General features: G+C 33.4%; 3 protein-coding genes across 3 annotated transcripts in view; 2 read left to right on the top strand and 1 right to left on the bottom strand.

Moving 5' to 3' along the window:
• The window catches only part of LOC131927282 (zinc finger protein 62-like), a 107,906-nt gene that overhangs the window by 32,955 nt on the left and 47,737 nt on the right, over positions 1-27,214 (bottom strand). The window lies entirely within an intron of this gene.
• Positions 18,432-19,979, top strand: LOC131927121 (partitioning defective 6 homolog beta-like; the record flags this gene model as incomplete). The annotated part of the gene is made up of 2 exons (XM_059282791.1): positions 18,432-18,555; positions 19,687-19,979. Coding segments are annotated over 2 exons (417 nt in total), but the record flags the coding sequence as incomplete, so codon positions are not given.
• LOC131927111 (ankyrin-3-like) lies at positions 21,529-25,912 on the top strand. The gene is made up of 5 exons (XM_059282779.1): positions 21,529-21,764; positions 21,882-22,163; positions 22,234-23,580; positions 24,894-25,275; positions 25,685-25,912. The coding sequence occupies exons 1-5, from the start codon at positions 21,529-21,531 to the stop codon at positions 25,910-25,912; spliced, it is 2,475 nt and encodes an 824-aa protein (XP_059138762.1).

The following is a 27,214-nucleotide window of genomic DNA, read 5'->3' as shown; positions in this document are numbered from 1 at the left end:
CTTTTTATGTATACTTTAACCAGATCTGTGTGCATACGTTTTATGACAAATAACACATTCATATTGCTTGTCTAATGCCAAATGAACTTTTTTCTTCAATAAATCTGGTTTTAAAGTTCGGCTAGTTGATAAAGTTGCTAATTCTAAATCTATATCTTTAGATGTGGAAAATACTAATTCACCAGTTGAAAATGCTGTTGTAACACCAGGTTCAACATCTTGAGAAGTTGTAAATGTAATATTTTTTACATCATCAAAAGATGAAAAGGTTGATAATTCTGTTTTAATGGTATCTGTATATGAAAATTCTGGTGTAACAACTGGTTTAACATCTTGAGAAGTTTCTTTCTTAGAAAGATTTAATCTAATAATTATCACTGTTTGTTGTTACCATAACTAAGAGTTATTTTTACTTTTGCTAATTTTTAATTTATGATTTTTGTTTTCAAAATTAATGTGTGTTTCCGTTTTTATATGTATGGTTAATCTTGAAAGATAATCTCCAAATTTTATGCTGAACAAACTATTAACCCCTTTACCGCGTGTCATGAGTAAACTGGTCATATGAAATCCTTGGCTTAACCGTACATCACAAGTTAACTCGTCATTGGATATAAAAGTCGACTGTGTGCCGTGCACTAGCTCATTTTGTTACAAAAAAAAGCTTTGTAAATCAATATCAAATCTAACAGCCAGCTCAAACTAATCTAACAGCCAATTCAACGGCTGATGATAAAAATAGGTTATCTTGTGATGACAAAAGTGAAAGTGAGAAAGGTACAGGCTTTGGAGCATCACACAAGAGTAAAACACACAGGAGAATTTAAAACACATTGGCCTCATTGGAATTTATGTTAACATACAGAAAGTGTTGTTAGAAAAAAAACATAATAAAAATTGACATACATGTTAGTCATTTTATTTCATACAATTTTCATGTTACAATTACCAATGATTCACTTATTAGAATTTTCATTGCAATGTTGTTTTTTTATTAGGAGTCGTCCATAAAGGACGTCAAACTTGTGGGGTGCAGAAAGATAAAATCAATATATAACATGTTACAAAAGCATTTAATTAAATTTAAAAAAAAACCATACAGTTAGCAAAAGTAAGGAAGTGAACATAAGCCTTAACAATGGTTGGACCAAGTTGAAACTTGAGGTTAGTTTCATAAGACATGTGAATAAGGGGAGGGGAGATTCCAAAATGGGATTAATAAAATAATGTCAAAAAAATGAACATGAAGTTTTAAATTTATTTTTCATCAAATAAGTTTGTCAGCTATAGAAAGTTAATTGCATCATTTTACTGATCAGAACAGAAAGTTAAGTACAAAGTAAGCATTAGTCAATGGAACAATATTGAGCATCTATTTATACATCTTAATGACATTGATTGTAAAATTTTAACTGGATCTGCACACCATAAAGAACTGAGTTCCTAGTACAAATGTAATTTATCCAGGTACTAAATTACCATTTAAAATTCAATCTCAATTCAATTTAACTATAATATCTTCATTAGTGATGACAATATATACATCTCAAAGATTAGAATTTCTCTGGGGCAGCCAGTTTTTACATACGGTCTGTGTGAGTTATACATAGCAGCCAGTAGTGTTTGATCATAAGATTTAAGATTCTTTACCTATCAACAGAATTATTAAGGACATATTGCAAAAGATGAAAAAGTTTTTACAAAAAAATATTGTCTGCTCAAAAGTTTTGATGTCACTGTAGGACAGTGTTTCTTCCAGACTTTTTTCTCTGGGGGGGGGGGGGGGGGGATGGCGCAGACACTGGTAAAAGTATGTTTGTAGTGTGAGCAGTGATGCCTGGAAGAAACCCTAGGCCTACTTGTTGGTCAGATGCCACTGTGACTGCTGGCCTGATGTCATTGTACTTGTCTAATGGAGGTTGTTTTACCTCTCAACCTGATATTCTGTCATGTTGCTGTATGTCTGACTGAGCTGCTTGTGAGTAGTGTAAATGTGTAAAGTAGTACATGTGTAAAGTTATGGATGTGATGTGTTACCGCACATATATTGTAAACATTTAGTAAATGTAAATAAATGCACTGAACTCAAACTTTGTGTTTTATTTTAGTTAGCTTCTGTTATTGTTAATGTGTGTAACTGGTTAGGGCAGATTTAGTTAACTTCCTTGTCCCAATGAATGTGCATTGTCAATTTTATATAATTTGAAAAGAATAGGCAAATTAACTGTGTGGCCTGAGCAAAACCATGAAGGTATAAAAAGAAAACCCTGGGTTTCTAAAGTTATAGCTTACTTCTCCTATCATACATATTTTACAAATACAAAAAGAAGAAAAAACTGTAGACATGCAGCCGACATAATAGAATACAATTTCTTTTTATAGTCATAATACAGACAATACAGTAATTGATGTGGTATACCAGGGGTCAGCAACCTTTTTATTAAAGAGCCACTAGCATTTTTATTTCATTATTATGGCATTTAATCAGGATTAGGTGAATAAATGTCATTTTTTATTTAAAATAAATAACTTTATAAATAAAATATTTATTAATATAGAATCATACAAATGTCTCGAGTAAAACATTAGTGTATTTTAGCTTGCTCTGTTCTGATAAGATTAGTAATCAAATAATATAACTATTTTAGAAGAAACCATTTTAGAAGCTAATACATTTTTTGTCTTTATGGACATCACTAGCTCAAGATGTGTCTCCTATTAGCCAGGCAGGCCTCAACACGAGAAACTCGCACTAACTGGCTTGGATATCGGTTTGATTACCGAATCTGTCACTTCTGTCTTTCGGTTCACATCTGACTTACCTTCCACCCTACTTGTACCCCACCGTCCAGTACCCGAATCAACCATAGGAAGCTAATAACTAAAAACAATGTCACTCAGGTCTAATTAATGCATACTGACAGATTGAGAAATGCATCATTAATAAAATAACATTCACTATTGAAAGTTATTTGAAAACGTCGGGGGCAGTGGCAAGCATGGAATTGTCATCACTGGGCTGGCTACAGCATGGCTGTGGGGCTGGGTGCCCAAGCGGCTGTCAGCTGTCCATAAATTTTCTACCACACCTACTATCATTGTTCTCTGAGTGTTTTATCCAGTTTAAAGTTGTTTTTTTTTAAAGTATAATAGTTGTTAAGAGTTTTGAAAATGAAATTACATGGTGTATGGAACTCAAGACAAGAGACACATCTTGATATCAAAATAGCTGCATGCAGCTCAACACAAGCAGAGACCTGTAGCATACTCTTCCACAAAAGAACCTATTCATAATACAAATATAAAAGTTAATAAACTATGGCACACTATTGGATGACCCCTAGTTAAAGTTACGTGAAGAGAAAAAATAATAAAAGGATACTTAATAATAATAATTTGCTCTAGAATTAATTATTTTAGTTAAAAAATGAATTAAATTGGTGTTAAGTCATGATGAATTTCCTAACTTACCACAAGAATGAATTATTTATGAGTATTAAAATTAGAAATTTGAGAAAATCTTTTGTAACAAACAGCACATTCATGTGGCCTCTCTTCCTGATTGATTTTTCTCATGTGCATTTAGATTAAGACTTTAAAAAAATCTTTTATGACAAATACCAGATTAATGGGGCTTGTCTCTTGAATGGTTTTTTCAAGTGCACTTAAATAAGAACTTTGAGAAAATCTTTTATACATACATATGGCTCATAACCTGTAAAAACATATATCAAAACAAATTATTCTTCTGAGACAACTTTTTGTGATAAATATCACATTCATGTGGCTTCTCTATTTTATGAATTTTGTTTTTAGTGAAGTAATTTGAGAAAACCTTGGATGTCAAACATTACATTCTTGTGGCCTTTATCCTGAATGAAACTTTTTATGTCTTAATAAATTTGAACTTTTAGAAAACCTTTTATGACAAACATCACATTCATATGCCATATATCCTGAATGAACCTTTTTATGTGTTCTTAAATAATTACTTTGAAAAAACCTTTTATGACAAACATCACATTCATATGGCCTTTCTCCTGAATGAACATTTTTATGTTGTAATAAAACATTCTTATCCCTAAATTTTGTATGACAAACATCACATTCAAGTGGCTTTTCTCCTGTATGAACCTTTTTATGTAGTAACAGACCTTGCTTCCGCAAAAAGTTTTTATGACAAACATCACATTCATGTGGCCTTACTCCTGAATGAATCTTTTTATGTGTTCTTAAACTAGAACTTTGAGAAAACCTTTTATGACAAACATCACATTCATATGCCATATATCCCGAATGAATCTTTTTATGTGTTCTTAAATTATTACTTTGAAAAAACCTTTTATGACAAACATCACATTCATATGGCCTTTCTCCTGAATGAACATTTTTATGTTGTAATAGAACATTCTTATCCCTAAATTTTGTATGACAAACATCACATTCATGTGGCTTTTCTCCTGTATGAACCTTTTTATGTTTTCTTAAATTACAACTTTGAGAAAACCTTTTATGACAAACATCACATTCATGTGACCTTACTCCTGAATGAACATTTTTATGTTTTCTTAAATCACAACTTTGAGAAAACCTTTTATGACAAACATCACATTCATGTGGTTTATCTCCAGAATGAATAAATTTATGTCGTAATAGAACATTCTTATAACTAAATTTTTTATGACAAACATCACATTCATGTGGCCTTTCTCCTGAATGAACTTTTTTATGTTGTCTTAAATTAGAACTTTTAGAAAACCTTTTATGACAAACATCACATTCATATGGCTTATCTCCTGAATGAACATTTTTATGCATATTAATATTAGAACTTTGAGAAAACATTTGATGACAATGAACAACCTTATTTTTGTCCCTAGACATTTGTAGATTTTCTTCAAGTCCATTTTGTTGTTTGTCCTCAAAAAATAAAAATTTTGTAGCTAAATCTTGTTTTAAATTTTCAGTAGTTGACAATTCTGGTTTTAAATTTTCAGATGTTGAAAACATTGCTGTTGCAACAGGTTTCTTATTAATTTTTTCATTTGAAAAAGTATTATCAGGATTAAAATTTTGAGAAGTATTAAATGACTTGTTAGGTTTTATATCCTGGAAATTAAAAAATGATAATTCTGGTTTTATGTCATTAGAAGAAGAAATTTCTGGTGTAACATCAGGTTTAACATTTTCAGGGGTTTTAAATGTAATGTCAGGTTTTATATCCTGGAAATGAAACAATGTTGATAATTCTGCTTTTATGTTTTCAGAAGAAGAAAATTCTGTTGTAAAATTAGGTTTAACATCTTGAGGGGTTTTAAATGTCATGTCGGGTTTTATATCCTGGGAATTTAAAAATGTTGATAATTCTGTTTTTATGTCTTCAGAAGATGATAATACGATGGTTGATAGATCTGGTTTCAAATCTTCAGAAGATGAAAATTCTGTTAATTTATCTGAATGTATTTTTACAATAGATGAAACTGCAGCTAACACATCTGTTTCCATCTCCATGCTGGACAGCTCCTCAGAAATGAACTGATGATTAAAAAAAATGTAAATGTTAAGCCAATGTAAATGTTAGCCAAAACAACTTATAACTAATAACATGGCAATATTTGCAACACATACCAGACTTTTGTTAATCTGATTACTTACTAAGATTTGATTTGAAAATAGATAACCAATAATGCAAATCCATAAGGACTGCAGAATAATATCTTGAGCTACGAGTTTTTTAAAATTATTTTTAAAAATAGAAATACTAAGATATTAACAATAATAAAAAACAAAACTTGATTTGCTGTTGTTAGTTTTTAATAGTAAATCATCTTCTTCTTCTTCGTTCTTAATTTTTAGTGTTGGAAGGGATCGAGCCTTATCTGCCAGACTTTTTTCAAATTTAACAACCATGTGCTTTTGCCGACTCCACCATGCCTCCATCACAATTAAGGATACGTGTCAACTGGTTATGCGCCATTGAGGCCATTGACTCCGATTTCAGTCTGCTTTTCTTTTTGGATTTGCTTCCATTGCCTTTGTCCAACCAAGAACAAAGTACAAGGAAGCAGTTGTTTGATTTTGGAGTTGTCTCTTAGAAGAGTGGCTGTCCTCAGCTAACGAGCCTCATCTGCCTGAGGGTTCGAACTCAAGTTTTTTCGGTTTAGCAACCATTAGCTTTACCGACTCCACCACACAGACCCCCTTGATTGTAAATAATAAGTGCTTAATCTTATCCAAATATGTAATAAAAGTTTTAAAATTAAATTTAATTAAATTTGTAAATTGTGATAAACAGCTTAATAACCACTTGCTCTCTTCAGGTAGCTTGGCACTAATTTGCACTAAATGTTTTATTTTAGTGTGACAGAATAGGACATGTAAGTTTTTGTTCTCTCTCACTTAAATTCAAGTCCTGTTAGCCAGGGAGAGAGAAAAATTTGAACCAAATCAATTGTTGTGAACGGAACTCCTATTGATAACAAAAAACATGGTGGCTTCAAGATTTAAAAATCATAAAAAGTTGCCAAAAGCAACATTTGCAATAATTTTCAACGCTTTTTTATTTGTATGGCAGGGAACAAAGATATGTGCATGCATATAAATTTTGTGGCGGTTAGTATATGGATTTATTGATTTATTTTTTCGAAATAAGTATAACAGTAAAAATATATAGGCATATAATTCTAGTGAAACGCGTTCCCATGGTTAGTGTAATATAATCAAAAAGATACAGCAAACAAAAAGGTAGCTGATATATTAAAGGGAATTTTTTTTAACATTTAGCTAATGTAAATGTAATGATTGAGTTGCCCACTAGGTTATCAATCTAAAGATAATGTCTTAGCTTCCTAATGATGGACATAATATCAATTATTTTTTGACACTACGCCTGAAAATACAAGTTCATGTGATGGAAAATGTTATAGACCTGACCCGATAAGCTTATAAATTATAAGGGGTCTACAAAATATTTTAAACAGTGTTTTGGAATTACTTAAAAAAACATTGGAGCCAAAAATCACCACCTTGATAATAACCAAGCCACATTGATATTAATGCTTTTTGCCTAATATTAATAGTCGCCTGTATCTCTCCCCCTCCCTCCCAAACAAAAAACGGTAGAAAGATCACAGTGAGTTCATTGCAGGTATGAATATAATAAGCCTAGAGCACATGTCAAAGCAGGTGCAAAACGCTGTTTAAGATTGGCTGTGACGTCATCGCAAATAGCCATTGTCCATCCTATGATGTTTCCTCTAGGGCTGCTGATAAAACTGTACTCACAGTGAACCCTCCACTTGTCAAGATTTTTTTAACAAGAAAAAGAGGGGTGCGATCATGTGATCATACTGGTGATGACGATGTTTGAAATTTGCATATTTCTTGATTCGTTATTTTTAAAACTTTCATTTTAGATCAAGAACACATGTTTTTTTTTATAATTATTGCTTAAGCACGCCCTTAATCTATAACTTAACAAAAACAAAAACAGCAGTTGCCAGACATTTTTTAAAAATTCAACGAGAATGTTTTTACAATTTTTTAAAATTTCATGAGAATTCGAGGCTTTTAAATTTTTTAAATTTCATAAGTTTTTCAGGACCTGAAAATTTAAGAGGCCTGACTATTACTAGAATTGTACATAATACTACTTTCAATTCATGAAATAATTATTAGTTAGTGCTATTATTATTAATCTATTACTGTGATTGTTTATAATAATTTAATAATAAATTAATAAAAGGCTGTTTTTAAAACTTGACTTACATACTTTAATACTTAATAGTTAGTATTTATTTTTTATTAGGATAATAATAGCCTATTTTAAACTAAAGGTTACATGAAAATTAAAATAATAAATAAATAGACATTTTATAATAGATGATTACAGAATGTTGGGTTATTTGTATTATTGTATTAGTAAAGATAAGATACCTTTGTTTACCCTATAGAACTTGGCCTATATAAATTGCAAGCTAGTGGACAAAATTAATGTATTCATGCAGATTTAGTTATTATCTAACAAACAAAACCATTATGATATAGATCACTCATGATTTACTATGAGAATGATTAAAACTTAAAAGCATGTTAAAATATGGCACATGTCTGCCATTTTGCTATGGCATAAAGAATCACTGCACAAAAAAAACACCAAAATAAAACTATTTTAACTATTGTTATAAAAACGGTGTTAAAATAAACGGCAACCAATGCTTGAAGACTTATTACAAAGTTAAGTTTCCTAAGTTATTCCTACTTGGAGAAAAAGTTCACAATATGGTTTTAACCAGGTGAGAAATTTTGAAGAGAGAGAAGTGGGATTAATTCATGTTTCATCTTCTCCCTACTGGACCAAGTGGGTCATAAATGACACAAGAAGAATCCCCAGCTTCTCTGTTATCAAAGAACAACAGTGGTTAATACCTCGTAAAAAGATTTATACCTTTGTTTTGGGTTTTGTGGGGGTGCGAAGCTTACTGGGTTTAATACCACATGGCTCTTAGTCTTAGTATCCTGCTTTACCATAAATATTGTAACTGCATTTAGGGCAACTTTTTACAGATTCAAATAAATAGGCTAATAACATGCAGTAAGCTTCTTTAAAAAAAATTGCAATTTAACGTAGGCTTTATTTTTATTCAAGCTACCTTACATCTAGTAGTCTATCATTATCAGTGTTTACGATTTAAAATAACAGTAGATTTACCAGAAGCAACCATTCTATTTATTCCAATTAATTAGAATATTCAATTTGGTTTGAAAAAAAAAAACGCAAGCTGGCAAGTATCAAAACGAGAACTTGGTACACATCTTTATAAAATTTACAAGTCCTATTAGCTTGCTATGTTTTTGTAACTGACATAAAATAATTAAACCAAGTTACTTCTATTTAACTTATAATTAATACATTCAGTTTAGAAATATAAAAAATGATAATCGATGAGGAAAACTTCGGTATAATACATTCAGTTGGGAGGTATATGACATGAAATGACATTTAAAAAGTCTTAAATTATTGGATTTTGGGCGTGGCATACATTTTGTTTTCATCAAGTATATAATAAAATTATAAAATTAATAAAGGTAATAACAAAACGGCATTATTGAGCGGTGATCTTTTGCACAGGTCACATAAAAGAATAATTAAAGGTTAATTCATTAATTGTGATATGTTGGTATAAAAGTATAAAATTAAGACTTTTAAAGACAAGATGCACATATGCTGGTATCTAAGGTCAACTGTGCTTAAGAAGTACATGATGTAAACACAAAGAATGTGGGGTATCATACCCTAGCGGTAGAGCACTACCATGCTAACTTAGGGGCCTACTGGATCCGAATGTATTTATAAGAGATTATTAGTCCCCCAATATATGAATAGGCTACGGAATGATTTTGCCGATACCTGCTTTTAGAATGCGTCCTACGGAATAAAAAAATGCTAGGAACGATCAGCGTCACTTTGTTTTTTTTTAACTAAAAACCACTTGTAATAGTAGTAGGCATAATACTTATTATTCACGCACAGCTAGTTCCATAGAATTTATTACATTTATAAGCCTATATGAAATTTTAAAAAATACCATCGTAAAGTTCTTTAAAATGATACCTTGTTTTTAAACAGCTATACTCTATAGTTGTCTATAGGCTACTATTTCAGAATAATACAAAATAGTAAATAAATAGGCCTACTATTTTTCTTTAATTCAATGGACGCGAGCCTGTAGGTATTCGAGAGGTCCATTAAATATTTTTTTAAATCATACACGACATAGTTAAGATTTTTTTTTCAGACTTTACTAAAGATTGGATGTATTTGATGTTTTTAATATTTTGGGTAACTAAATAAAAATGTAAAAAGCAAAAATTATTTGGTTTTCACGTGTAATGGCGACATAAACAATGGCAACCTGCTATTCGATAAATTTTATTGTACACATTGTAAGCGAAATAAAAGGAAAACTAGGTCATGGGGTTTTAGTTTGCATTGTTATTTAAAAACTTTATCTGCAAAGTTTTGTAAACAAATAGTTATCGATCATGGAGTTCCTGTAACACCAATCAATATTTGTCTTACAAAAGTAAAACATCCAGTTATAACTTAGGCTTGATGAAAATAAATAGAAATGTACTACTTTAAACTCAACAAATTATTTTCAAGTTCTCTGGATTTGCAACTTTAAACAAATTAAAGCATTGAATGATTCTATTTCTAAAAATATAAAATTTCTTAATTAATTTTAGGCGTAGGGCCTAGTTTTTTTTAATTTTTACGGTCCTAAAACTAAAACTAAAAAAGTATGTTTTTATTCCATGTCAACAACATTATGTAATGATTCTCATCAAATAGCCGCATCCATTTTAGAAGTAGATCTAGATTAGGCCGTTCGGTTAAACGCTTCCGGGTTTGTCATTTTCGTGGCATCTCACGGCTCATGCGCTTACTAAAAATGGTGACCAGTTTCGCTGTCACTAAACGGTAGAGGGATAAAACTAATAATTACAAGGCCATCGTTAATTTTAGACATCTGAACTATCCGTTTCTATTACAGTCTGTTATTTAAGAATTCCCAGATGTACTTTTGACCTAATTTCTTTGTTTGTCTCGCAAGCGACGCGTAATTGAAAATAGCTCTATAAATTCTTGTCTTTTATATCAAATAACTCTTACATATCGCTTCACGGCGCAAACCAGCTTATGTCAGATGGAAACTCTAAAGTATTAATTTTACACACATTACAATTAACTGGTAATAATTTATTGTGTTAATGAGATATGTGCGTGGGTAAACGATCACCCCCCCAATAATAGCATTTTATTATAATCTTGTTTAGTGAAAACGAGGCGCGGGAAAATGTGTGCTGCGCAAGAATCCAATCATTTGGCTAGATTTATGACTGTTTTTTTATGTCACACCTAAAAATAGAATGTTTACGTTTTCTTCATTGATGATCGTTTTTATTATTAACACGTTTTTCTTAACTCAGCTTCGCGTTTGTTTGTTTGTTTGGATGTTTGTTGTTAAAATTGACATCGAAAATTAGCCCACTTCTGATTGCTCTAGAGATCTGAAATTTGGCATGTAGGCTACTTTCGCCTAACAATTTCAGATGCAATCATAAAAACTAGCAATTAGAGACCGTAATTAGCTTAGTTTAATTACGCCCCAAGGACCATAAAATTGAGGACATGATTTCTAAAGATACCGACAAGACAGGAGGCCTATTGACACAGTTACTTCGGCCCCGATCGATGTGAGCGCGCTGGCCGTGATCGTATAGTGGTTAGTACTTCGCGTTGTGGCCGCGACAACCCAGGTTCGAATCCTGGTCGCTCAAGATTTTTAGTCCGTGTATTTATAAACACTTAGTCAAGTCATACTTAATGAAGTCATTAGATAAAGTAGAAAATAAACTATATAAAAAACTTTTTTAAAAACCACGTTTTTCATGTGTAGCAACGGACTAAAAAGGAGAAAATAAAATACTTAAAAAAAACTTTTTAAAAAACCACGTTTTTCTTGTGGACTAAAAAGTAGAAAATAAATTTTCATACATTTGATGACAAAAAACGTGGGTCGGGCAGATGGGTCGGGAACTTTGATGGTGAACGTACCCACGTTTTTTGTCATCAAATGTATGAAAATTTATTTTCTACTTTTTAGTCCACAAGAAAAACGTGGTTTTTTAAAAAGTTTTTTTAAAGTATTTTATTTTTTAAACTGAAAGTATGAATTATTAGTTAGATTGCAGGTTTTGTAACTTGGTATACTTACCATTTATCAATTTTAAAAGCATAGCATCCTGATTGTGTACAAATATACTAATATAGTCATAAAACACAGAAACATTATTATGTTATAATTGTGATGTGCCACACCCCCTCAAGAAAACACATGTTTATTAAGCTGTTTATCTCACTTTAAAACAGTAATTAAGATTAATTTTCAAATTTTTATCACTTATTGGCATTGGGTAAGATTGAGCACATGTTTAGGGCCTACTAAAAATAAAAAAAAGACAAAAGCAAATTCTGTTTTAATGAAGGTCACGGGTCAAGTTTTTTTTCCTTCTGTCAAGTTCAGTGGAGGGTGCCACAGACTGACCTGACTTTGGAATTTTTTTCAGCAATAATGACTTTACACAGAAAGTTAAAATATGCTAAATTAGCTTAGTTTACTAGTGTTCTAGCTATTATTGATACATTTTTAATTTAAAAAATCATTCAGTAATTCTCATCAAAAAGCCTATCTAGATCTAGATTCTAGATGGCTTAAGGCTTAGCCTAAACTAAAATTTTTAGTAGGCCCTAATCCTAATTTTTTAGTAATAGTAATAGTAATACTAGACCTAGTAATAGTTAGTTAGATCTAGAATTCTAGATCTAGTTTAGGCCCAAACATTTTTAGTATTTTTAGGAGGATTTATGTTTTAAAATTTACATTACTAAAATTTACAATGGGTAATCCCTTAGTTTAGCGTCGGTTATTATTCCGGAATCGTACAGCAGTAAAAAACAGTAAAACAATGCCAAGTCTGTCACACACTTCTGGAATTCACCGGAAGTACTGTAAACCATACTTTATTTGGCGTCATCTTTTATTTTTATACAGAATGTTTAAAATTTGGATAGATTTATTTTTGTAATCATTTTTACATTTTGTAATCATTTTTACTATTTTCGTAATCTAGATTTTTTTACTTGGCCTAGCAGCTAGATATCTAGCTAGATCTAGATCTAATTAATTAATGGTAGCAAATCCGCTGCAAGCAAAAAAACATTAAATTATTTATATTAGCCTACATTTGACTTCATTATTTATATTAATAGGTATATGTTTTTTTTATTTTTAGATCTACTAATTTAAATCTACTATTATATTTATTCTTGTTTCCTTTTGTCGATTAAACTTAAAAAATTAAAACATTAATTTACTACAATCGACTTTCAATTTATTTATATTTCAATGGTCAAATAAACCATGGTTTACTGTAACTCTAGTTACCGAGACTCAACAAACATTACCCGATAATTTCCGACGCTAAACTAAGGGATTACCAAGCCTAAAATTAATTTAGAAATTTTATATTTTTAGAATAAATGCTATAAAAGTTGCAAATCCAGAGAACTTGAAAATAATTTGTTGAGTTTAAGGCTACATCTCTATTTATTTTTATCAAGCCTAAGTTATAACCGGATGTTTCACTTTCGTAAGACAAATATTGATTGGCTGTACAGTAACTTAGTGATCGATAACTATTTGTTTACAAAATTTTGCAGATCAAGTTTTTAAATAACAATGCAAATTTAAAACCCCATGACCTAGTTTTCTATTTTTAGCTTACAATGTGTACAATAAAATTTATGTCGGATGCCATTGTTTATGTCGCCATTACACGTGAAAACCAAATTGTTTTTGCTTTTTTTTAAATTTTTATTTAGTTACCGAAAATATTAAAAACATCAAATACGTCCAATCTTTAGTAAAGTCCGAAAAAAACCAGACAGACAGGATTTTATAACCATATTAATTGTAACTACGCCGTGCAAGATTTTTAAATTAATTTATGCACCTCTCAAATACCTTTGAGGCTTTTCTCGCTTGTGTCCATTGATAAAACAAAAATGAGACAGTTTGATGACTTCTACCTTCTCTTAGAGGACTTACACCACCTGATGGATATACTATAATAGATTGACGACAGAAGCCTGTGGTTGTATATAACACATTTAATGGGTCTAACTACCTCATGATGGTAATACACCGAGAGGACGAGAGGAAGTACACAAGGGACATCACTCAAGATAACAATATTATAAATATAACTAATACAGAAGAGTGAGTTCCCTTGACCTCACAATTATTTCAATCTATTACATCCCTTTACCCTTAGAACACAATAACACATCTCTCAATAGAACAATTGATAGTATCCTAAAATCACCAATTATATTGTAACATGAACACTATGGTAGATTACATCTTTACAAACAATGCACAATATGCTACAACATAATCAAAATACAAAACAATGATGTCAAAGTCCTTTTGACCTTTAGAATCATAGGTCTAACTTATTTGGGACTTTGATTGTCCTGTTTGACCTTCTCAGTGGCTTCTGATTTGGTGACTCAAGATTCTGACCATCTGGATTCTCTATCTCAGGAGGTCTAGGATTTAAATCATTAACTCCAGAATTTACATTTTCTGACTCCAGACAACTTGGTTCACTCATATCAACAGAACTTGGTTGTAGAACAAACTGAGTTGGTGTGAACTGATCAGACTTGGTGGGATTGACAGATTCACACTTATTATCTGCACAAGTTATTTTTAACTGGTCTGCATGTCTACGGACAATAAGTCCATCATTTGTTTTTACTTTATAAGACACAGGTCCTGTACATTGAACAATTTGACCTGGTATCCATTTTTCCTTTCTCCCATAATTTCTCAGATACACATTATCATTAACTGCAAATTCTCTTTCAATGGATGATTTGTCATGATTTACTTTTTGTGTATGTTGATGTTGGGAAACAGACCTTTGAACAGTTGGATGTAGTAGGTCAAGATGAGTTTTAATTTTCCTACCACATAGCAATTCACATGGTGCAACACCTGTTGTTATATGAGGAGTTGTGCGGTATTTGGTTAAGAACCTGTTTACTCTTTCTCTAAGAGAAAACTTGTTACCGGTATTCATTTTTACCATAGCGGTTTTGAATATGCCTACCGCTCTTTCAGCCAAACCATTCCCAGCAGGATGATAGGGGGATGTGGTTATATGCTCAATACCATTTGCCACACAAAACAGTTTAAACTCATGAGCTGTGAAACTAGGCCCATTATCTGAAACAATTTGATCTGGTAATCCATGAGTTGAAAATATTTCCTTAAGTTCTATAATGGTATCATTTGCAGTGATTGTGTTCATGATTTTAACTTCTAACCATTTAGAATGTGAATCAATAACAATTAAGAACATTTTGTTCATGAAAGGTCCTGCGAAATCTATATGTATACGTTTCCATGGTTCAATTGGCCAGTCCCAGTTTTGCAAAGGTGCTGTAGCTGGTTGGTTTGAATGTTGTGCACAGCTTGAACAAAGTTTTACATATTTTTCAATATCAGCATCCATATGTGGCCACCAGAACCATGATCTTGCTAGACTCTTCATTTTGGAAGAACCAAGATGAGTATCATGTAAAGTTCTTAAAACTTCTTTTTGTAACATTTTGGGGATAATTACTCTTGACCCCCATAGTATACATCCATCTTCTAGACTTAACTCTGTTTTTCTTATTTTATATGGCTTTAAGTCCTCATTCACTGACTCTTCAGGCCAACCATTCTTACAGTACTCATATACTTTTATTAAGCACTCATCTTTTTGTGTTTCTCTCTTAATATCATTCACATTTATATTGGAGTTATCCATGATAGTGAAGAGAACAAAAACATCTTCTGGTACATAGCTCAGGCTTTGGTTTTTGAAGGTAATCTACTAAGACTATCTGCACTATTCTCAGATCCAGGTTTGTATTTCAATTCATAATTGTATGCAGTTAGTGTGATAGCCCATCTTTGAATTCTTGGTGAGGCATGCTCAGGTAGGGTTTTGTTTTCTCCAAATAAACCTAGCAATGGTTTATGATCTGTAAAGATGGTGAACTTCCTACCAAACAGAAACTTATGAAATTTCTTAACACCAAAAATGATGCCTAAGCCTTCCCTATCTAACTGAGAATAATTTTTCTCAGCCTGATTCAAAGATCTACTGGCAAAAGCAATGGGTCTGTCACCCTTCTCATCCATGTGGGACAAGACTGCTCCTACACCATCTGGTGAAGCATCACATGTTAATATAAGTCTTTTCCCTGGGTCATAGTGAGTTAGTAAGGTGTCAGAAGACAAAGCCTCTTTTGCTGTATTAAAAGCAGCTTCTTGTTGTTTACCCCAGTGCCAAGTTGCATTTTTCTGTAGCAGCTTGTACAGTGGTGATAATTTACCAGACAGATTTCCTATGAACTTTGCATAGTAATTTATCAAGCCCAAAAAAGCTCTTAGTTGTTGGGTATTTTCAGGTTTGGGTGCTTCTTTAATGGCTTTTGTTTTCTCAGGTTGAGGTCTGATACCTTGCTTGCTTAATATATAACCAAGAAAACTAATTTCTGTCAGCATGAATTGACATTTATCTTTGTTTATCTTTAAACCTTTTTCACCAACAATTTTTAATACTTTATCAAGTGTTTTAAGATGTTCAGTGTCATTCTTACCAGTTATGTACACATTGTCAAAATACACACAAACATTTGGAATGTCCTTAAAAATACTGTCCATGACAGCTTGGAAAATTCCAGGGCTAGATGATATGCCAAAACATAGTCTTTCATATTGGTAGAGTCCTTTATGTGTGTTTATTGTCGTATAGACTTTTGAATTTGGATGCAGTTCTAGTTGAGTGTAAGCATGACTAAAGTCTAATTCAGTGAATTTGTCTCCTCCTGCCAAATTCAAAGAAATTTCCTCAATGTTAGGTATAGGGTACCTATTTAGCTCTATTTGCTTATTCAGTGTAGTTTTATAATCTCCACAAATTCTTATAGAACCATCCTTCTTTAACACTGGCACAATGGGTGTCGCCCAATCGGAATAGTCTACCTTCTTTATAATGCCATTAGATTCCAATCTACTTAGCTCATTTTCAATTTTATTCCTCATTGCATAAGGTGGAACTCTAGCTTTGCAGTATCTTGGATTTGTATCTTTAATGCTTAACTTCACTGTTCTATCATTTAGTAATCCATGATTACCAAAAACACATTTATTTTCAGATATTACTTTATCTAGTGAAGTAAGACTAGATTCTTTTACATTCTTCAATGAACAAATACTCTCCCAATTTAACTTAAGATCACTTAACCAGTTCCTACCTAGTAATGGCGGTCCATTTCCTTCAACCACAAGAAGAGGAAGTTTAACACTTTGACCATTATAACTTACATGAACCATACACTCTCCTATTACCGGAACATTGTCACCAGTGTATGTTGTTAGACACTTGTGACACGGCTGTAGAGGCACTGATCCTCCTGTGACAGCGTCAAAATCTTTCTTTGTTATGACTGTTAGAGATGCTCCAGTGTCAAGTTGGAAGCTGATGCTCTTACCGTTGATATAAATTGGTACATTGATGGGAGCATGACTTATTGATTTCACAGAGAACAGGTTGAAATCCGGTTGCGAATCAGTTTGAGCATTTTCACAGGTAGAGTGGTTCATTGGTTGGGTTAGGTAGTCTTGGTGAGAGTTAACATAGTGCTGCCTTTGGTTGCGGTACTGTCTTGACTGGCTAGATTTAGCAACAGACGAAGACTTTGCAAAGCAGGCCTTGGCAATGTGACCTTGCTTACCGCACTTATAACAAGTTGCTAACTTGAACTTGCACCGATGAGATGCATGGGGACCTTTGCATCGATGACATTTTTGATAATTATTACTAGATTTAGATCTAGGATTTGAACGAGCAGGCTGTTTAGCATAAATTGGAATGCTCTGATGGGGTTGGTGTTTATTGACTAACCTGCTGTTTACTGCATGGATCCCTGAAGGCGTTAGAGATTTCGCCGCATCTGATGACTGCTGGTATGAAGTTGCAAGTTGTATTGCTTTTTCCAATTTTAGATCTGACTCGAGCAGCAACTTTCTTTGAATATCAGGGCTGTTTACACCTGTCACAAACTTTTCACATAGTCTGTCAGACAGCTTATCGCCGAATTCACAAAATCTACTTAAATGACGTAAAGCAGCAACATATTCTGATATTGACTCGTTTGGTTGACGAGTCCTACTGTCAAATCTAGCTCTACATAGAAACTTTGATGGGGTAGGCGCATGGTGGTCTGTTAGCAATTTGCTCAGCTCGTTAAAGCTCTTGGTATCTGGACTAGCTGGTGCGCATAAGTCCTTTAGTAGCCTGAATTGTTGAGGCCCTATGACTGTTAACAAAACAGCTCTCTTTTTGGCTTCTATCGTCACGTCGTTAGCTTCTAGGTAAAAGCTTAACCTCTCTAGGTAATCTTGAATGATTTCATCATTCGCATCAAATTCTTTTATTTGGCCATAGAGCGCCATAATTCTAGAAATAATTAGCTAATAAGCTCTAGCAAACCTCTTTTTTGCGTAAGTAGGTGCTCTTTCTAGTAGATGTTTATCCTTCGTCGCCAGTTATAATAGATTGACGACAGAAGCCTGTGGTTGTATATAACACATTTAATGGGTCTAACTACCTCATGATGGTAATACACCGAGAGGACGAGAGGAAGTACACAAGGGACATCACTCAAGATAACAATATTATAAATATAACTAATACAGAAGAGTGAGTTCCCTTGACCTCACAATTATTTCAATCTATTACATATACCTTTTATAATAACTTACATAGTTCCTCATATGGATTTATTGCCCATCAACAATAATGAAAACTACAATAGAGCCCTTTCTACAGCTAGACCAAGTTTGAAAATTTTGATTCAGCGCAAAGGTAAACTTTAGTTTTATTTTAGCTATTTTAAGCTTTTGTTTGGGTACCCCTAACTTAAAGTAGAAATGTATTGCCTAATTCCAAGATTTTTAAGGGATAAAATTGTTCATTTCATGATTTATGGGGTAAATTTTTATTATCGGTTTCAGTTGCAGGATAAGGGGTCGACGTGGTCGAGTCGGTAAAGCTCATGGTTGCTAAACCGAAAAGTCTCGAGTTCGAACCCTCGGGCAGATGAGGCTCGTTAGCTGGGGACAGCCACTCTTCTAGGAGAGACAACTCCAAAAATTAAACAACTGCTGCCTTGTAGTTTGTTCTTGGTTGGACAAAGGCTATGGAAGCAAATCCAAAAAGAAAAGCAGGCTGAAATCGGAGTCAATGGCCTCAATGGCGCATAACCAGTTGACATGTAACGCTTAATTGTGTAGGAGGCGTGGTCGAGTCGGCAAAAAGTTCATGGTTGATAAATTCGAAAAGTCTCAATTTCAAACCCACTTGCAGATAAATCTCGATCCCCTTCAACACTAATAATTAAGAACGAAGAAGAAGAAAGAAGAAGTTGCAGGATTTTGTAAAATGTTTTCCCCTAATTTATTTGTCCATTTTATTTAAAATTTTGAAGCAACAAAGATTGGAAATGCCATGAGCACGACAGTGGCAATAGGTCTAGCTTAACATTCATGTGATAGACAATGGTCATTTGGGGGAGTGGTCAAGCCCACTCATTGATTTGCTTGATATTTAAATTACAATATAATAATTACTTAACTTACACAATGAAAAAAAATTATTTATTTAAATAAAAGTAATTTTTTAGTCTGAAAATAATATGATGTTTGGGGGGGGGGGGGGGGTTAATAGTGGGTTGCCTTTGCTTTTGGCAAGTAAATGTACAAAAACTGTAAACAATACTGGTACAAGTTAGCGAATTGTTACAGAGAATGGATATTGCTTTGGTCATATTCTGCTCTACATGCTATTATTATCCAGCCTGAAATTAAAATTTTTGTTATGGTATATTAAACATTTAATTTTCTTTAGTTGTTTTCTGCTTCTTAGATAGGTACACATTATTTAATTTAAGCTTTGTTTCTCATTTATCAAAATGTATTTACTATTTAATTCCTCTAGGTGAATGCTATGGAGAGCTAAATGGCTATGGATCTCAGCCAGTAAGGAAAAGAAATCCCATATCCAAGCTGATAAGTTCAGAGACTTCCCCACGTCCCCGCATACAGATTAGTCTCCTGGAAGATTTCAGGCGTGTTTCAGCCATTATTGACGTGGACATAGTGCCTGAGACACACAGGAGAGTCAAGTTGATGAAGAATGGATCAGATAAACCTTTGGGATTTTACATAAGAGATGGGACTAGTGTCAGAGTCACACCTCATGGTCTAGAGAAGGTTTTGATTTTTTCTTGAACTCCTTAATCATTGTTCATTTCTTGAACTCCTTAATCATTGTTCATTTCTTGCTCCCCTAGTGTTATAAAACTCTTTAAAATAGTAAATGGGTGGGCTATTAAAAACATTCTTTAATAACTGTTACATCAATTTTTTTTTACCAAAAGAGAAAGGGGCAGTGATAATAAAAAATGTATTTTTTTAATTGCTTTTAGTTAATCAAAGAAAGTCTTTGTCATATGGTAATAGCTAAGCAATTTCTATCTTTGGTGCTATTCACAAGTCTACACAATTCTTTTTTAAATTGAAGATCACAGCTATTTCCTTCTAAATTATGCAGTTCCTCATAAAATATTATGTCCAGCAGCTATGTACCAATAAACCGGGAGTGATCTCCCCTAAACTTTCTCGAATATTCTTATATAAAATAACAGGGGATGGGAACTCGGGCTGTAGACATGATTTTTAATCCATTTTAAATACTTTAACTTTTAAACATAGAATAAAATCTCGTAGACAAATTAATTGCACACCAAGTGAACACCAAATAAAAAAGCGCATAATGGTGCGCAATATTATTAGTACTTTTAACATTTACATTAGTTTTTTGAGAAATCGGAAGTAGCGTAAATTACTACTTCCAGTCAACGGAAATTACTCAAAATTTAACAGAAGGTAGAGAATTAGATCTTTTACTTACATGTGAAATTTCATTTATCTATCTGAAATAGTACTCAAGTTATAGGCTTTTGAAAAATTCAAAGTAGGAAAAGTACCACTTCCGGTTATCGGAAATCGCTCAAAAGTTGATACGGATCTACGATTTTGATAAAATACTTATATATGAAATTTCATCAACCTAGCTGTAACGGTACTCAAGTTATGGTGTTTACACACGGACACACACACACACACACACACACACACACACACACACACACACACACGGACACACAGACATACGGACAAGATTGCAAAATTATGTTTTTCCGTATCAGTGAGATGTAAAACGTCGAGATTTGCAAAAATCTCGATTTTTTTTTTTGCACGATTACAAGACTTTCTCTATACTTCGTATATACGAGAAAGTAAAAAGTTGTAAAACGTTTATTAATGTATTTAGTAGTAGAAATATTATAATTTGTGTTCTTTGTCTTTAATGATCATTGTAAAATCAGAAAAACTTATTTAATAAGAAATCAATAAGACTTTATGCAACATTTAACCAGTTGATGTTTATATTTTTGAAAATATATTTGATTTAAACAAATTATCTAATTAAATTAGTTTTGGGTAATATCCAGTAAATATAAATTTTATAGTTAGTTACCGAGACACACATATTGAATTCTCAAACAGAAACACAAGTTAGGAATTATATGGGTTGTATGAAAACGTTTTTTAAGGATTTGTTTTTCACTTTCAATATTTGAACACAAGTTTTAAATAAATTTTAAAAGTTTTTGTATATAATTTTGTTATATAATATCACATTTAAAAAGTGTATTACACATACGTATTCTGTTCTAATTTTTAATAACATTTTTCAGGTAAATGTGGTCCTAACATGCCTAGAAAGAATGCCAGAAACAAAAGAAAAAACGGACATCAATCCAATCCAACATTGTGTCAGAGCTCTAAAAGAAGGCATCTACCTTCAGAGCCTCCAGGTTGCCAGCCAAACAGCACATCGCTTGTATTAGGGTCCCCATCACATTTCTGCCCAGAGTTAACTAGAGATGGGACAAAACACAGCGGTGTAAATGCTTCAGCTTCTGGTAGTGATATCCTACACTTGATAGAGCAAGCTGCCCAATCTGGCTCACCTAAAGAAATGATTGAATGTTTTAATCAACTGATACACACAGACAACAACGTTAACCAAGAAAGTTAGGACCAAGGTCAGATTTTGTCTTGTAGGTATGGTAGAGAGTTTTTGGTAAAGATTCTGATATTTTGTGGCGCTAATATAGAGACGAGAGACGAAGATGACAACACACCACTTTTGAAATGTGCTGAGAAAGGTTTCACTGACATAGCTCTGTTACTGGTTGATAAAGGCGCTGATATCAACAGTTACAACAAAGACGGTGACACGGCACTTTTACTTTCTATTCAAGCATCCGGGTCCTCTGAGCTGGTTCGAAGACTTCTTGACAATGACAAACGCGATTTAAAAATAAATCATAAAAATAAAAATGGGTGTGATGCTTTGATGAAAGCCATTGGAGTTTTGAACTTGCCATTGATAAACACCATAATAAAAAAAACAAACTGATGTAAAAGCTTGTCCCGATGTTTCTGTGTCAAACAGTGCTTGTCAACTAGCTGAAAGCTTAGGGCTTAAATCCTTACTATTTATTTTCGACCAACAGACACAAAATAGGAAAACAGCTTTACAAAATGCAGTTTCAATGAAAGACAAATACTTTATCAAACTTTTATTAGCTTGTCGTGTCGTTGTCTTCAGTGATAGCTATGGAGAAGTTAATAATATTGTTTTTGAATTTTTAGATTCAATACTAGACAGTAAACAAGAAATAACAGAAGACGATTTGGATATAGTTCAGATTCTTCTTAAGGCTGGAGCTCCTCTAAAATCTAACTACTATTACAATGGTTCAGAAAGCGTATTAAATTTAAGCATAAGGACGGGCTGCTATGATTTAGTAGAAATGATTTGTCGTCACATCGCAGATGTAAACAATCAATATCCCTTGGAAGTAGCTGCTGAGATTGGAAGATGTGACATTATAGACTTGCTGCTTGACCATGGAGCAACGATCAGTAAAGAATCATGCCCAGCACTGCAGTCTGCGATTGTGCATGAGCAATTAGATTGTGCAGAATTTCTGATAAAACGTGGTGCTAAAATAGATGCTTCTGCGGTACTGACATCTATTGTCGGAGGAAATAAGATTGAATCGCTTGTGTTTGTAATTGAACAATTTAAGTCAGATGTTAGTTCTCAGATAAGGCTAAAAGGAACCCAATTATTAAACATTGCTGCAGAAAAGGGGTATAAGGAGATAATAAGACTACTAATGCAAGAAGGCGCCAATGTTAATGCAAGTCATGATTATAAATCACCTTTAATGTCAGCTACAGATCCTAATGTTATGGAACTGTTGATCAAATTAGGCGCCGACGTGAATGTCACTTTTGAAACATATGGAACATCATACTCAAATCTAACTTCTATAGTGAACGACAGTGAAATGGTATGTAATAATGATATTCTGCTAGAAAGAATAAACATCCTCCTTCAAAATGAAGCTAATGTGAATGTGGAAGACAAAGCAGGCAACACTCCATTAATGGTAGCTTCAAAAAGATTAGACAAAAAAGAGGTAATGCGTGCTCTGCTACAAGCTGGGGCGGATACTAATAAACGAAATAACAACGGTGATAGTGCATTACATTTCGCTACAAATGGTGAGTCTATCGAAAGTGCTAAAGTTCTGTTGGAGTTTAAGGCAGATATCAATTTAAAAAACAACACAGGACAGACACCTTTATTCAGTTTGTTGCCAAGATCATATATGCAAATGATAGAGTTTATGCTAGAAAATAAAGCGAATGTAAATGATGCTGATACCCAAGGCGACACTCCTTTGCTGTATGTGTAAGCCCTGCTAGGGGGGGATACCTTAAAATCTATCTTACCCTTCCCTAGGCTTATCTATTACTACCGTCCGGTCAGTGCAAGCCCGGCTAAACCCAGACTGGTTAATAACCTAACCTTAGTCTAAATAATGAAAACAAAAAAACTTTAACAATAATATAAAATTTATTTAACAAAATAAGGAACCAAAAGTTATAAAAAAAGAATAGATAAAAACTGACACAAAACAGAACCAAACGAAACAAACTTTTTACATCAAACAAAACAATTCATATATAACAAAACACCCAGCCAAGTTGCCCAAGCAACCTCACTGGAAGGGGGGGGGGGAAGAGAAAAAGAAAAGGGAAACATAAGAAAAATGCATGGTAATGGCAGATATATACATAAATATATACACAAGTTCAAAATACTACCTACTACTTCTATCTAGCTAAAGCCTCGAGTAAAACTAATCCCTACTATTACAATTCTAAAGCAATTCTCAAAAACACAACTAACCACTGTCTAACCAAGAAACTAGCAACTTAAAAATAACGTGTAAACAAATACATCGTAGAACCAATCTTTCCTACACAAGGAAGCCCGAAGCCATTGGTTTACATAAACAACATCTATATTGATAACATTAAGTTAACACACTCCGCTAAGGCCCCAATGAAGGCAGACACAAAGCAAGCGATACTCAACATGACGTTGCACGAAACAGCACACATTAATTTTAAACAACCTAAAACTCGAGGCAACTAAAATATACTAATCTAATTACTGTCTAAAACAACTGACTATTGACTAAGCCAATCCTAGTCAATAACACATCATAAAACAATCAAGTAAATGCACACACGCATTCACACTAGTTTAGGAAACACTCCTAAACACACTGGCCTAAACCACGTGGTCCGAAACACACACCACGGGTTTAGAAAACATTACAAATACATTTTAACAAAATAACACACCACGTGCATACCAGACATGCCGATGCTCACTATCTCGTTTTAGACGAAAATGAAAGAAAACGAGAAACATTCATACAAATCACTTAAAGATAAAGTATAAAAAAACAAATACCTCCACGCGTGAGGTGCGCCACGCGCCCACACAGAAACCTGACCCGACCTACATCTCGCCGCGGGTCAAAAAAGGAAGAAAATCGTCCGAGCGGCCAATTTATACTGACCGCTTCGAGCGGAAGGGGACCCCGTGGCCGTTCCCCATTGGACCACCATGCACTCCCAGATTCGCAACAAATAAAATAATACAAAATAATCCATTCACCCGCTCACATTTGTATGTTCTTCAAGATGCAACAATCGCAGTGAAGTCGTGAGACTTCTAATAAAAGCAGGAGCTAGTGTCAACTGTCAAAACAGTGAAGGCTACACACCTCTGATGTTAGTTGCCAAACAACAAGACATCAAAACAATAAAAGTATTATGTGAGGCAGGTGCTGAAGTCAATTTAGTCAATGAAAAGAAAAATGAAACTGCTCTATCTGCACTTATAAGCAAAGGTCTCATTAAAGTGCTCGATACAGAACATGTTCTTTACCTAATAGAAAAAGGAGCCGACAGCTCATGTTTAAGTCCTGATATTATTCATCAATTAATTTTGTACAAGAAAGATGGTTGCTTAAAACTAATTATATCCCTTGGCTTAGGGCCAAAAGATGTTGATCTAGCCTGCGTTGGTGTACGTGGTTTAGCGAAAGGTTCGCCGCTCATTGCTTCTTTGTGCTGTGGTTTCATTAACATTGCTAGGTTTTTAAACGAGATTTGGTTCTTAACCCAGTCTGACATTTCAAGATTCGCTAGGACAATGGACACACAAACAAGAAAGGGATGGCATTTTCACCACGTACATCAGATACTGGTACACAAAATGTACATGTCCTGGAAGTGCTGGAGCTTATGGAGGTGTAGAAACTGGTTGCTGTGGGTTGGGTGTGAGTTATGTTCTTATCTTGATTGTCTTAGTATAATGATGTGTGACTCAAGTGAGAAAGTGAGTTCAGACTAGATAGTAAATGCGAGAGGCGATTTCAAGAGACATCCATATGGATGATAATTGTAAACGGAATCGTTTACATGTGAAGTATACAATTTGCAAGTGTTACTTGGCCAGCCAGCAAATCAACATAAGGCTAGAGGCTACACTTGGCCAGCCAGCCATTCAACAAGTGGCTACACTTGGCCAGCCAGCCAATCAACATAAGGCTAGAGTACACTTGGCCAGCCAGCCAATCAACATAAGGCTAGCCAAACAATCGAGTACTCACCTGTTTCCCATAGAAGTTTTGATCTCCCCTGAAGGATCCTCGTAAGCCAGTAAAGGAGAACATTGGAAGAGGTACAGGTATGGGTACATTGACACCCACCTCTGGAGGTTTGACATGATGCCATAGATTACTTTATTTGCTAAATGGCCACATGCCCCATTTACCTGGACCTGTTAGAATGGCCATTAAAAAACTGACCTGTCCAACATCAGATTCCATGGTGTATTTCCTGTGGCCCCGATATATATATATAATCGTTCTAGCCTGATCGGGTTTTGAAAGAAAAAAAGTTTTTATTTTTTTTAAATTTTCAACAAATAACGTGTCATGTGTATTAGTGCACTAGTTTGTTTTGAATTTATTTATTTTTTAAGATTTAGAACTAGTTAATTTAATGTTTGCTCTAATGCTGCATTATGCTGCCTACCCTCTAGCTTATAGCCGGTCAAAAGAATATAAAACGTGAAAGCTCTGTATGTGTATGGTTACTCTTGCTAAGTTTATTTTTTTTTGGATTTATATTATTTGTTTTAAATATATTTCTATTTTTACTTTCTCGTATATACGAAGTAGGCTATAGAGAAAGTATTGTAATCGTGCACAAAAATCATTTGAAATTTTAACAATTTTCACCGTATTACACCTCAGTCCTTCATCACATCCGTAGTATAGAGGACTTATTTTAATCGGGCAAAAATTATCAATCCAGATTTATCAAAATTAAGAGGTTTTATGCGTAATCCAGTCTGAAAAACTGGACTTTGCAATTCTGTCCGTATGTCTGTGTGTGTGTCTGTGTGTGTGTCTGTCCGTGTGTAAACACGATAACTTGAGTACCGTTACAGCTAGGTTGATGAAATTTCATATATAAGTATTTTATCAAAATCGTAGATCCGTATCAACTTTTGAGCGATTTCCGATAACCGGAAGTGGTACTTTTCCTACTTTGAATTTTTTAAAAGCCTATAACTTGAGTACTATTTCAGATAGATAAATGAAATTTCACATGTAAGTAAAAGATCTAATTCTCTACCTTCTGTTAAATTTTGAGTAATTTCCGTTGACTGGAAGTAGTAATTTACGCTACTTCCGATTTCTCAAAAAACTAATGTAAATTTTTAAAGTACTAATAATATTGCGCACTATTATACGCGTTTTTATTCGGCGTTTGCTTGGTGCGCAATGTTTTTTTTATGAGATTATATTCTATTTTTAAAAGTTTAAGTATTTAAAATGGATTAAAAATCATAACTATATCCCCAGTTACCATCCCCTGTTGTTTTATATAAGAATATTCGAGAAAGTTTAGGGGAGATCACTACCGGTTTATTTTTTAATGCTGTGATT

This window comes from Physella acuta, unplaced genomic scaffold (genome assembly GCF_028476545.2).
Source record: "Physella acuta isolate Inbredline_101_S28 unplaced genomic scaffold, ASM2847654v3 ptg000087l, whole genome shotgun sequence".
NCBI classification, from domain to species: Eukaryota; Metazoa; Mollusca; class Gastropoda; family Physidae; genus Physella; species Physella acuta.
The sequence above is the reverse complement of the archived record's forward strand: the minus strand, read 5'-3'. Positions and strand labels throughout refer to the sequence as shown.